General features: G+C 42.5%; 1 protein-coding gene across 3 annotated transcripts in view; it reads right to left on the bottom strand.

Moving 5' to 3' along the window:
* BRCA2 (BRCA2 DNA repair associated) overlaps nt 1-10310 on the bottom strand; it is an 89312-nt gene extending 79002 nt beyond the window's left edge. For all 3 annotated transcript variants that reach the window (XM_037892049.2, XM_037892054.2, XM_043531581.1), the window contains exons 1-4: nt 10177-10310; nt 7740-7847; nt 1646-1897; nt 311-422 (exon numbers count right to left, since the gene is read on the bottom strand). In XM_037892049.2, coding sequence (XP_037747977.1) covers nt 311-422; nt 1646-1897; nt 7740-7818 — 443 coding nt within the window. In that variant the 5' untranslated portion in view covers nt 7819-7847; nt 10177-10310. The remainder of the gene's footprint in view (nt 1-310; nt 423-1645; nt 1898-7739; nt 7848-10176) is intronic.
* Nucleotides 10311-13442: the final 3132 nt, after the last annotated feature.

The following is a 13442-nucleotide window of genomic DNA, read 5'->3' as shown; positions in this document are numbered from 1 at the left end:
TAAAAATAAAAAGGAAATAGAGTATTTTAATAAAGTTTCTTAAGAGTCCAACAAACCTAAAATAGGAGGAAATTCCAAATATAGCTGATAATCCATTTGCAAATCACTCAGCTATGTATATATACTTTAGTGCTTGTGTATAAAATATGCAAGATTATCCACTGTTCTGAAACTCTTATGTTTCCATCCATGTGCTAGCCAACAGTTTTTATAATATAATTTGAATTTAAATATAACCCTCCTATAAAATATATTAAGTCAAATACTTTTGAACATTTCATTTTAAAAAGTGTTAACATCCATAACATACCTTACACTGAGGGAGGTATTGAGAGGTGAAAATATTTCAGTTGTTTGATCCAATTTTGTCTTCATAACATGTGGACTTATTCTATGTTCTTTGTTAACCAAACTGACTTTGCCTGCAATGTATAGTATATACAGTAGACAGTTAACCAAGTCCTGCATATATAACTATTTTGATTCTGAAATTTAAAAATAAACTTACCTTTTAAAATGTACATAACAAAGCCTTAGTTTTTAAAAAGAAACATTGTTCAATGTTACTTACATTTCTAATAATGGAGCCTTTTGATCAAGTTGGAATACGTTCAGAAATTCTAGTCAAAATGACAATACATGCACAGAATTTCAGTTAAGTTCATTTAATAAGGCTCATTCTTTTTTAAAAAATATTTATTAAATTTATTCTTTATTTATCTTCACTATAGATTATGTCAGCTAGGCAAAGGAGTCAATGTGCATTGTCACTGAATTTCCTGTTACTACAGGAGAAATGATTTTTGCGAGAGGCCATAAAGCTCTTTCACAGATATATTGTACCAGCATTCTCCCAGGTCTGCACAAAAAATAAATTTCTTGCATTGAATAAGCTAGCATAAAGAAGAAATATTTTTGGTTTTATGTACAGTGCCAGACAGTACCGATTTGTATTACAAGTGTCTCATGAACAGTTGAGAGTTAAGAATTAGTAAATGAAGAAGAGCATTTCCACCTTGGCCATTGGAACCCTATGGGCTAAACTGTGAACCTCTTGGGTGGTGAGCAGTTACTCATACGAGTTGTCCCATTGACTCTGATGAGACTACTTATATAAGTAACTGCTCATTGGTGTAAGTAAGGGGTTCACAATCTGGCCATATGATACTGAGGTATATCCTCGAACCATTACACAAATGTATGTAAAGCACTGAAATACAAAACAACTCAAATAACCCTTTTAAAATGGGAGAGCCATAAACTGCCCTGATTTACATCTTGTGCAATGCTATTCTGACTTGCTGAACATCTTTAAAGGCTTTACTGTAGAATCTAGGTAAGCCTCTGATATATGTCAAGAGATCCAGCTTCAGCAGAAGCCAATATTTGAAAGGAAGGACACAAATTTACAGTAAATGTACAAATCAGATATAGTAGCAATGGATGCATCAGAAATACCTATGCAGAAAACATTTTTATAGTTCATCTAATTCTGATCCAAGAGGCATAGATGCTAGAACTTCTAGATATGTCAAAACTTGAGTGAAAATTGGCATATACTTTGAGGAAGACAACGAGGTACAGTCTTAAGTGAAATGCTACCTGAAAAGAGAGAGAACTCTCTCAAACAAACCCAGGTACTCACCTGCTTCTATTTTCTTCTGACCCAGTTCTTTTATTGGAGAAGACAAAAGTGGCAATGTTGCACTCTGTTCTTTGAAAATCATTGGAGTTGATGCCAACTGGCTATATGTAGAGGGTTTCCCTCTTGGAGTTTTAGTAGCACTTTGATCAAGCCAGCCAGCTCTGTATTCAAGTTTCTCTGATGTTTCAGATTCATAGGGTGGAGCTTCTGTGCTGAGTTCCTCAAACCAGTTGAGACTTATTGGCCCTAAGTCTATAAAGAAAAATATCACACTATTTTTATATGTAATTAAACCTAGCCTTATATATATTTGAGAAACCCTAACTTTATGTTAAATTGTCTGAATTCAAATCAGTTTAATACTCCATGAAGGACATTATACAATAGCTGAGATTGGACAATACTGGACATTTAAACCAGCCTGTTATAAAACCCAACAACACTCCTCTAACCATACATTTTTATATTGTAGTACTCCTTCCAATTTTGATGTTGACTCAACATCAGTTTTGTCAAAAATCAAACAATGTTGACTAAACTACTACTGTGGCTTTTTACCAAAAGAACAGTTACCCTTCAGTAACTGTGGCTCTTCAAGATGTTGTAGTCTGTGTGGATCCCACTGTGGTGCACATAAGCCTCATGCACATGAGTTTAGATTTTTTTCTTTTTCTTTTTTTTTGGGGGGGTGGGGTGGGGTGGGGGGAACATCAGTGTCAGCCAGCGCAGCACACCTATGCTGTGCCTCCTTGTGCTGCCCTATGCGGGCATAAAGGGCAGAGGAGTCACAGCCTTCCCTTAGCTCCCTCACAGCTCAGAGCCCATGTTAGCTGAGACTCTGAAAACAGGACGGAGAGCAGGTTGTGGCATCCACACTGACAACACCTTGAAGAGCCACAGTCACTGTAGGGCAAAGCAACTGTTATTTGCGTACGTCAGTGTGGATCCCAATATATGTGAATGGCAAACAGTGTCATCTCTACATAGTAGGAGTATCACAGCTGCATTCGTCAAACACAGATAGGAGTACTGCTCTTCCAAACTTGCTGACTGATCTACTAGCTAAATCCAGTGCATAATGCTTGACAAATATGAAAGGGTGGCGCCATGTGGCTACCTTGCAGATTTCAGGTATCAGTGTATTTCAGGAGCAAGTAGAGGATGTTGCTTGTGCTCTGGTGAAGTGAGCCTTAATCGTCAGAGTGAGAGACACATTGCCCAGCTGGTAACCCAGTGAGATATAAAACATAAGCCATTCAGACAATCTTTGCAATGGCCTGGTCCTCGGAGCAGCCAGCTATGACCACAAACAGAGGTGGGGACAGTCAAAAGATTTCTGTCAATATCACATAGTTCATAGCTTCTTCTCCCCTGGTGTGGAATGTGGTTTTGGGAAGAACACAAGCAAGTTAATTGATTATTTTAAGTGGAACTCAGAAGTTACCTTTGGAATGCATTTTGCATGAGGTCTCAGTACTTCTTTGTCTTTATGGCATTAAGTATATGGGAGTTCTTCTATGAGCGCCTGAAGCTCACTTACTCTTCTGGTCAAGGTGATGACCAACAAAAAGGCAATTTTGAGAATAAAATAGTGGATGGAGCACTCCAAGAGGTGCTAAAGAGGTGCGGGGGCTGACTCCATAAATTTTAGGAGGAGGATGTTGAGGTCCCATTCTGAAGTAGATACTTTTCTCATGGACTATATTTTCTAAACAGACAATCAACCTAATTCTCAATTACTGAGGGACAATCTCCACTCATTGATATACTTTGCTTTCCACAACCAAATCTCTGTACAACTTTTCATAAGCGATATACCCGAGTATTCGGATTCTAATATCTAAACTGTATTGTTAAATCTATTCACCTAAATTTGGGTTATTGCTGATTATGTACTCTATGTATCATGTTTCAGAGTGGTAGCCATGTTAGTCTGTATCAGCAAAAAGAACGAGGAGCACTTGTGGCACCTTAAAGGCTAACAAAATTTATTATTATGCTCAAATAAATTTTGTTAGTCTCTAAGGTGCCACAAGTACTCCTCATTCTTTCTGTGTGTCATATGACTTTAAAAACTAACTTTGTATTTGTGGATAATCTAAGCACTATACCCAGATGTACAGACACTCTTTCTCCAACCTATGTATTATATAAATTTTTTTTAACATTACCTTTAATAAAATTTTTAAATCTCTAACCAGTGATTAAGCAATGCATTAGACTCTTAAGAAATTCTGACACTACCAAATGAGAGAAGACTAACAACAACTACCAGTGAATGATACACTGACAGTGCTCCCAGCCAGATCTTGACGTAGCTAAATGAAAATCCAGAGTGTTTTAGCTACAGCAAATAGTCAAGAATCTTCAGTACTGCGGCCTGCAGCAGGTCTTGGCCACATCGGGCTGCCAATGTTAAGAACCTTTTCCATTTGAAGGTGCGGATAGCTTCCTGCTCTGTGCCAATGCTTCCTGAACATGCTAGGTGCAGTTCCTTTCTGAGATGCTCAATCAGCCAGCATCCAAGCCATCTGGTGTAGTGACCTTGGGTCTGGGTGGAGTACTTGAGCTGATCTTTGATGACAGGTCTGAGCAATCTGGGAGACTGACTGGTGATCACGTGGACATCTGTAACAGGTCTGTCAGCCAAAACTACCTCGGCCAGCAGGGAGCTATGAGAATGAGCATGGCCTGGTCTCGTCTAGCTTTGGCAATCACCATGAGGATTAACAGAATTGGTGGGATAGCATATAGAAGGACTTGATTCCACTGCAGAAGGAAGGCATCTGGTAATGATCCAAGAGTCATGCCCCCTCTGGAACAGAAGTCTGAGCACTTGGCATTGTCCTTGATGGCAAACATATCTGTCAGCAGCATCCCCTACTGATGAAATATCAATTTGGAGAGCAATTTCTGCAGTGTCCTCTCGTGGTTGGTGATGGACTGCTCAGGAAGTTCAGTGCGTTGTTGAGTCTTGCGAGGTGCAGAACTACCAGGATTATGGCATGTAAATTGCCATCTTAAAACTCTAAGGTATTTATATGCAGTTCCATATCTCTTGCATCTGTAAGTGGTCCAGGTGGGCTCCGCAGCCTGTCCCAGATGCAGCAGTCACTAATGCCCTGGATAGCAACTGGGCCACAAATGGCACCCCTTTTAGGGCATTGTCAAGATGCAGCAAACAGTGCAGCACCGCAAGGACACAAGGAAGTATTAGAACCTTCTTTGTCGGTGACTTTGCAGGAGAATAGAGTGACCAGAGTCAGAACTGTAGCAGTCTCCGGAGAATCTGGCAACCAGCATCACATAAATATAAGAGGGCACATGGCATAATGCTGCAAGGCAAATCTGTACCATTGTAGCCAGGTGAAATTTACTGTATTCAGTAATGTCTGAAGGGAGAGGAATCGGTCCTTAGAGTTCATAAGACACAGAATCTATCCTGGACCCTATCTCTGTGATGAGATAGTGATGATTTATCATATTTCTCCAAGCAGCATGAGGGCACAACTGAAACTTGTCAAGGTCTCCTGATATGATCTGCCTCTGATAAGCCAGTCAACCATATATTATATATATAAAGGCAGTACCTTGTACTGGTAATGATTTGATCTCAGCATAAATCTCAGGTAATTCCTGAGGGCTGAGTGGACGGCAAAATTGAGAGTCACAAGCCAGTCATGAGTCTGAAGCGAGGGAATGGTGAAGGCAAGTGTTACCATCTTGAATCTGAGGCAGCATATGAATTTGTTTAGTCTCTTCAGGTCTAGCATAGGACAAAGAGAATGAGGGAATGCCAGAAGTAGAAGCCTCTTCCCCAGTATTCCTGGGGAACCTCTTCTGTGATTCCTAGATGAAGGCCACTTCTTTTTGTGGAAAGCTCTCATTAGTAGGGTTCCTGAAAAGGGATAGAGAAGGGTATGGCAAGGTGCCAAACACAGCAAATGGATGAGGCAGCCATGGGTGAAAATGTCCAGCACTTATTTGTCAGCTGTAATCTTTGACCATGCCTGATTGAAGAGAGTAAGAATTTCCCCAGGCCGACTCTGGAATGGCCTTGATGGGGCTCTCAATACCCCTATCAAGCCTGCTCCCTCTCACAGGGAGCCTGGCGTGGGACAGAGGACAATGACAGGTGCCTCCTGGTGTGACAGGGCCACTTTCCAGGTAGTGTTCCAGTTGGTGACTGAGGGAGTAATATAGCATTCTGTGTCTTTGTGGGAGCTGGTACCAAAAGGGCTTATGGTATGGCACTGAGGTATAGATCCCTAAAGATCTCAGCATTGCACTCAAATCCTTGAGGGAATGGAGTGCATTGTCTGTCTGCTTGTGGAAGATCGCCATGCCTGCAAAGAGTAGGTCCTCTTTTGTCACCTAGACTTATTTCAGAACCCCAGATGCCTGTAACTAGGAGACCTGATGCACTAGGACTTCCTTAGCCATGGATCAAGTTGCTGTATTAGACTTGTCTGTTGCTCCTTGTAGTGCTGTTTTGGTACCATCTCCCTCCTTGATGGTGTGTCTCAGCTACTCCCTATAGTCCTACGGGACCTTTCATAGTAGGAGATCACCCTCTCCCACATCAGAAAACTGTATTTTACAAACAGTAGTTTGCAATGTATACTGGAGGGAGGATAAAAGTAAGGCTTTGTACTGTAAAGGCCCAGTTTCTTGAGGGCCTTATCTTTTGTAGTTCCCTTTGCGGCTCTGATCTTCTCCTGGACTGCAGATACCACAAGTGACCCTGGTGACAGAGTGGTAGATACACTGGAGGGTAGGGATAGGATACAGGGGCCCTAGACAAATTAGAGGATTGGGCCAAAAGAAATCTGATGAGGTTCAACAAGGACAAGTGCAGAGTCCTGCATTTAGGACGGAAGAATCCCATGCACCGCTACAGACTAGGGACCGAATGGCTCGGCAGCAGTTCTGCAGAAAAAGACCTAGGGGTTACAGTGGACGAGAAGCTGGATATGAGTCAACAGTGTGCCCTTGTTGCCAAGAAGGCCAATGGCATTTTGGGATGTATATGTAGGGGCACTGCCAGCAGATTGAGGGACGTGATCGTTCCCCTCTATACGACATTGGTGAGGCCTCATCTGGAGTACTGTGTCCAGTTTTGGGCCCCACACTACAAGAAGGACGTGGAAAAATTGGAAAGAGTCCAGCGGAGGGCAACAAAAATGATTAGGGGACTGGAACACATGACTTATGAGGAGAGGTTGAGGGAACTGGGATTCTTTAGTCTGCGGAAGAGAAGAATGAGGGCGATTTGATAGCTGCTTTCAACTACCTGAAAGGGGTTCCAAAGAGGATGGATCTAGACTGTTCTCAGTGGTAGCTGATGACAGAACAAGGAGCAATGGTCTCAAGTTGCAGTTGGAGAGGTTTAGGTTGGATATTAGGAAAAACTTTTTCACTAGGAGGGTGGTGAAACACTGGAATGCGTTACCTAGGGAGGTGGTGGAATCTCCTTCTTTAGATATTTTTAAGGTCAGGCTTGACAAAGCCCTGGCTGGGATGATTTAGTTGGGGATTGGTCCTGCTTTGAGCAGGGGGTTGAACTAGATGACCCCCTGAGGTCCCTTCCCTATTCTATGATCCTATTCTATGATTCTATGAATTGGTTTGTTTTACAGTTAGAAGGGAAACTGGACCCATTTTGCTAAAAACAGCAATATAGAAGTTTGAAAAATAAGAAGTCCTTCTCAAAATGAATAAATCACAAAATACAGTATATTTGGAAAAAGAATCATGACCACTAGCACTTCTGAACCTAGAGCGGGAGGCAACTTAAAAGTGAAATTATTTTTAACGTTGACATATAAGAGACTAAGGCCTTGATAAAATTAAGTATATTAAAATATTAGAGCATTTATGAGTATTGAGCCATTATTAAAACCATTTGGAAATTACAACCACATCTTGTGGATAAAGAACATAGGAATCTAAGGAGACAATCAAGTTAAACTAAACTCTTCACTGGGATATAGAGTTTATTGCAAATGCCTACAGAATACAGCACCCTGAAAATGCCTCTGATTACAATATGCTTTCAGTACTTTATTTTAATCAAATGAAATAATAGCTGTACCTGATTCACTGCATCGTGCCTTAAATATTTCAAAGAAAGCTGGTCTTTCCACAGGTTTGTCAGCCATTTTCTTTTCCATAACATCACTGGTATGCTTGTTAAAGAAGCCTGCAAAATTGTATCAAAATGCTTTGATATTCAGCTATCCAAATGGCACTGCCAGGTAGAAGTCCATGGCTTCCATTCCCATCAGGGGTCAGCAACATGTCCATACACGGACACAAGTGTCCGTGGTAAAAATTTTGAAGTCTGTGGTAATTTTTCAAAAAATTGAATGACTGAATGACATAACTCCCCCACCCCACAATGTCCGTCACTATTAGCACAATAATTTTCTCGAGTGTCTGTCACACAATGTGGTGGTGCTGACCCCTGATTCCCATTTTTTTGCTCCTCAGGGAGTGATGTAAGGCAGCACACACTTAGCCCAAGGGAATGACCTTCCTAGCCAATTAGTTGTGGTGATAGATTATAAAGAGGGTTCCATCCAGTCCTACATGGCAGAATTATAGCTGCAATGTATGCACTCAACACAATAATGGGCGTAGCATAAAAACCTAGACAAAAATAGTATGATCTCCAGTGTGTGAAGTCTCACTGCAGGGAAAGGAAAAAGAACTCAACTCTATCATAGAAGACAAGAACACCATGCAAAATACAGAATACTTTGGTAAAGTTTTACACTAAATGAATCAGTGTTTACAATGATTCTTGATTAATAAGGTATATCACTTTCTATATAATTAGGACATATATACATAGTGAAATCTGAAAGGCTGTTTTTGCTGGCAGACGCATCCACCAAATAAGAATGTGATTGAAATTGGAATGCCAGCTAGACAGAGACTGCCAATTTCAAAAACATACATCTGTATTGTTGATTTTTTTAAACTACTGCTACAAGTAACAACTAAGATTACTGTAGCAATTTTTCAGTTTATTTACTTTGTGCAATTGAAAGCATTTTAAGTAGAGTCTATTTTATTGTTTCCTTTTGGATAGTCTGTCAATTTCAGCTATGTGGCTCTCTCTGAGTACCAGGGGAAACAAACATTTTTTAAAGTGGGAAAATGTTATTACAAAACCACAAAAATTGGCCAAGGAACTGAAAGGTAAGAATACTTGAAAACTACTTGTAAGTTTTTAAAATTACTAATTTAAAAGTTAAGGCCTTTTAATTTTCAAATGTTTGACTCTGAAAATTTTTGCCACATGCATTTATGTGACGCTCTTGTGTAAAATAAGTTTTAGAAGACGGTTGATCTTATTTTACACCATGAGTCTGTAACATTATCACTGATGAACCATGTCGTTCCTCGATTTGCCCTCAAAATCCCTGCATAGAGAATTTACTTTTGGGGGGATGCAAGGATGATAGTTAGTAATGTTCAAAAAATGCATTTTCATTTTATTTTATTCAGAAAAATTCTATATGTTGTCTACACAGGCACAGAAGGGAGCCAAATCCCAGTGTGGGATGTTGCCTCAGAAGTGCTTTGTGAAGTTTAGCGTACATTCACCCTACTCTAAAAATAACAGAGAGAGAGAGAGAGAGAGACCCATTTTATTCGTGCTTAACTTCTCTGTGACCCTGTACAAAAGGACAGCTGATCAGAAATCCCCCAAACTTTCTCTCCCTTCCCCAGGATGACAAGAAACACCTTCACTGGGAATGGATTTTAGAATCAGTATTTCAAATGTAATACAGATGGGAGAAAATAACTGGGCCACCCTCACTTCCCTCTAACACTCAGTGCTTTGAGCAGGGGATTGGGCTAGATGACCTCCTTAGGTCCCTTCCAACCCTGATATTCTATGATTCCCCTTCACTGGGGGATATAGCAGACAGGACATCTACAACAGGAATCATCTCCCACACGTGTGAGTCCAGCGCTCGGGAGGGACTTTTTAAATATCAGTATTTCCAACTGGCAGCAAGAGGGAGGCAGAGTGACCAGGAGGCAGTCCTGTGCCTCCACCCACCCCGCCCTCTGCCACCCTGGGGGTGGAGGCTCCCAGGGATCATACAATCTCAGGGTCGGAAGGGACCTCAGGAGGTCATCTAGTCCAACCCCCAAAGCAGGGCCAATCCCCAATTTTTGGCCCAGATCCTTACATGGCCCCTTCGAGGCTTGAACTCACAACCCTGGGTTGAGCAGGCCAATGCTCAAACCGCTCAGCTATCCCTTCCCCCATCCTATGCGTGCCTGAAGGGAAGAGGAATCAAATCCAACGCCTCCCCTGCCCGCCCCCGGCGATGCCCCTCCCAAGAGCAGCCCCCTGCCCCCGGCGATGCCCCTCCCCCCCGATCCAAGAGCAGCCCCCGGAGAGAGCCCCTGCAGACTCGCCGCCGGGAAGCGGCCACCGGGGCCCGCACACGGAAGCATCGAGTCCCCCAGCACACGCGGGGCTAGCCCGGGACGCGCCCCGCACTTGCCTCAGCGCTGCCGCTTCCACAACATTCATTCGCCGCGCACAAGCGCTGGCGCCAAATCCCCTTGCGCCTGCGCCGCGAAGGCAGTTTCTAACGCCACAGCGCCGGCTCCCTACTGCGGCTGCGCTACAGTCAGCGCGGGAGGGTGGGGCTGGGCGGTAGCGCCGCGCTCCGCTCCCAGTGCGGGCTGCGCCTCTGCGGGGTGGGGGTGAAACGCAGGCTCAAGCGTGTGAGGGGAGGATTTAGACAGGGGAATTGAACCGTTATTGTCAGCTCAAAACACACCGCGCCGTACATCCCCCTAGAGAGTAACACCCAGCAACACCCCCTGGAGAGAGACTGTAACACACGCAGCAACACCCCCGAGAGAGAGGGAGAGAGAGAGAGAGAGTAACACCCAGCAACACCCCTTAGAGAGAGACTGTAACACACACAGCAACACCCCCTAAAGAGAGCGAGCGAGCGAGAGTAACACCCAGCAACACCCCGTCTAGAGAGACTGTAACACACACAGTAACACTCCTCTAGAGAAAGAGGGAGCAGCTGTAACATGCAGCGACATCCCCTGAAAAAGAGACTGTAACACACATCGACATACATCCTCCTAGGGAGAGAGACTGTAACATACAAAGCAAAATCCCCCTAGCGAGAGAGACAGTAACACACACAGCAACATCCCCCCTGTGGAGAGAGACCATAACATGGCGGTCATAGACGAACTGAGAATGGGTTAGAGGAAAAGTGGAAGTAAATTCTGGCTGTGGGGAAGGGGGACTACAGGGATAGGGGAAGAACCACATTGTAGGATGGGTAGAGGAAGAGACAGGCAGGTATATGTTAGGGGACAGGGTCAAAAGGAGGAGTTAGGCAGGGAAAGAAATGTCTGTGACCTCTAAACACACTTCCTTCCACAATCTGAGAACCCAAGATTCCTGCATCCCAGCTTTTCTCTGTCATCTGCAAATATCTATGTATCCCACTGGTAATATGTGTGTCTTATCCCTCTGTAGTGGCTGGTCCACATAGAGGAGGATAGCCTACTACAGGTATCAGTTACTCCATTAGCTCAAGTGGTAGAAGTCTGTACAGTGGATGTAAGAGTCCCAGATGTGCTGATGACCCAGGAGGAGGGTCGATATGGTTATAAATGAAAAAAAAACTTGAAATTTCCACTTTAAAAAACAAGCTATGATAAAAGAAAGCTAAAGTTGCAAAGTCATGTACTCAAAATCTAGGAAATTCTAGTCTTAAGGGTTCCTGTGCAATCTTCATTTGGCTACTTGTGTGTATGCATATCTTTAACTACATAATCACATACTATTTTTCCAGCCATGTCCGTATGTCATTCAGTGCACCCTATGGATGGTGCTCACTGAATGAGCAGCTATTCAGTATTTCTGTTTATCCTCATCCCTCAATGTGTGTCCCCACCATACGCTAACTGCAGAATCATTTATTTACTCTTGACAACACAACTCACTGGGATAGGACATCTTTGTCCAGGCCCACATGACCAAAACTGAAAGGAGGATTTAGCTTCCGGAAGCTCTTTTGTCTCAGTACCTCCCATTAGAGATTACAGTGTTTACTTTGTGGCTGTACTGCATGAAATTGTCCATATAACAACAGTCTTAACAAAAACAAATTTTATTCAAAATAGAAAGAACATATAAGTAAAATAAAATTATTTGCTTAATGTATCTACATTTTTACTTCTCATAAACTAGAGTACATAAGGTATTCTCAGCTTCATTATAGATAAAAAAGAAAGTAAATGGTTTACATCCTTTGAAAGCAAACCCCTCTCTCTTGCCACTGTCTAGTAACTAACTGCCCTTTATGTCCAGAGATCTCTCTTATCAGAGCCCTCCCATCCAGGCCACTATTACCATTTCCCATCACTTACCTACACACAGAGTAATAATATAAGAATTGCCATATTGGATCAGGATCCATCTGGTCCAATATCCTGTCTCTGGCAGTGGCCAACACCAGATGCTTCAGAGGAAGATGCAAGAAACCTTACAGTAGATGTACCAATGGGCAGAAGAATAAGCCCCCCTATAAAGGTCTCATCCTAATCCCTACTAGTTAGACATTGTCTTAAGCCCTGAAACACAAGGTCTGTGTCCTTTTCAATACTTTTTGTTAGTATTAATCAGTATAACTCTGCATATTCTTGTTATCCATAAAAGCATCCAATCTTGCTAAATTCTTGGCCTCAACATCCTGCGGCAATGACTTCAGAATCTAATTTCAACTTGTGCACATTAAGCAGAAGTCTTAACTGAGGTGGCCACAATGATGCCTCATCTTTCCTGAATTGGTACAGTTAATTTAGAACTCTATAAGGTGTCTGAATAGTAAATTTTTCTCCTCCAATGTGCAGAACTTTGTATTTCTCAATATAGAATTTAAGCTGATATCGTGTTGCCCATTCACCTACCTTGGTTAAGTCTCTCTGCGTTTCCTCAGCCCTCTTTGGTCCTGACTAATATAATAACTTTGTGTCTTCTAAAAATTTTGCTACCTCTTTGACAAGGTCCATCACAAAAGGCTTTTTGAGCAAAGTAAGCAGTCATGGGATAAGGGGGAAGGTCCTCTCATGGATCAGTAACTGGTTAAAAGATAGGAAACAAACGGTAGGCATAAATGGTCAGTTTTCAGAATGGAGATAGGTAAATAGTGGTGTCCCCCAGGGAAGGGGTGGGAAGAGGTGGGGCCTCACGGAAGGGGTGGAGTGGGGGTGGGGCCGGGGCAGCAGTGGGGATGGGGGTGGTCAGTGGTGCGGCCCTCGGGCCAATGTACTAGTCCTCATGTGGCCCTCATGGTCATTTGAATTGGAGACCCCTGTTTTAGATCTTGACTGATTTTGGATTCTCAGAGTGGCTTGTGGCACTTTTTATAATTTGCAGGTAGCTAAACAATTGCAATCCTTGTTGATTATGGGGATATTACTGAAACTATAAAGCCATTGTTGCAATGTTTTCTACTTTGGGCAACACTTGAAGATCATTAGGAAGCTACATGCATTTAGTGTAAAATGCTGTAGCTTATCTGATTAGCGGAGTGAGTCAGTATGAGGACACCTGTGTTAGGTGAACTGCACAGAATTCAGGTATACAGTGCTGCTGTAGCTGTGTAGATCACAGGATATCACAAGGACAAGGTGAGTGAGGTAATAACTTTTATTGGACTAATTTCTGTTGACAAGAGAGACAAGCTTTCAAGCTTCACAGACCTCTTCCTCAAATCTGAGCTTTGTGCAG

The sequence above is a fragment of the Chelonia mydas genome, chromosome 1 (genome assembly GCF_015237465.2).
Source record: "Chelonia mydas isolate rCheMyd1 chromosome 1, rCheMyd1.pri.v2, whole genome shotgun sequence".
Classification (NCBI taxonomy): Eukaryota; Metazoa; Chordata; order Testudines; family Cheloniidae; genus Chelonia; species Chelonia mydas.
This window is presented reverse-complemented; position numbering and strand designations above follow the sequence as displayed.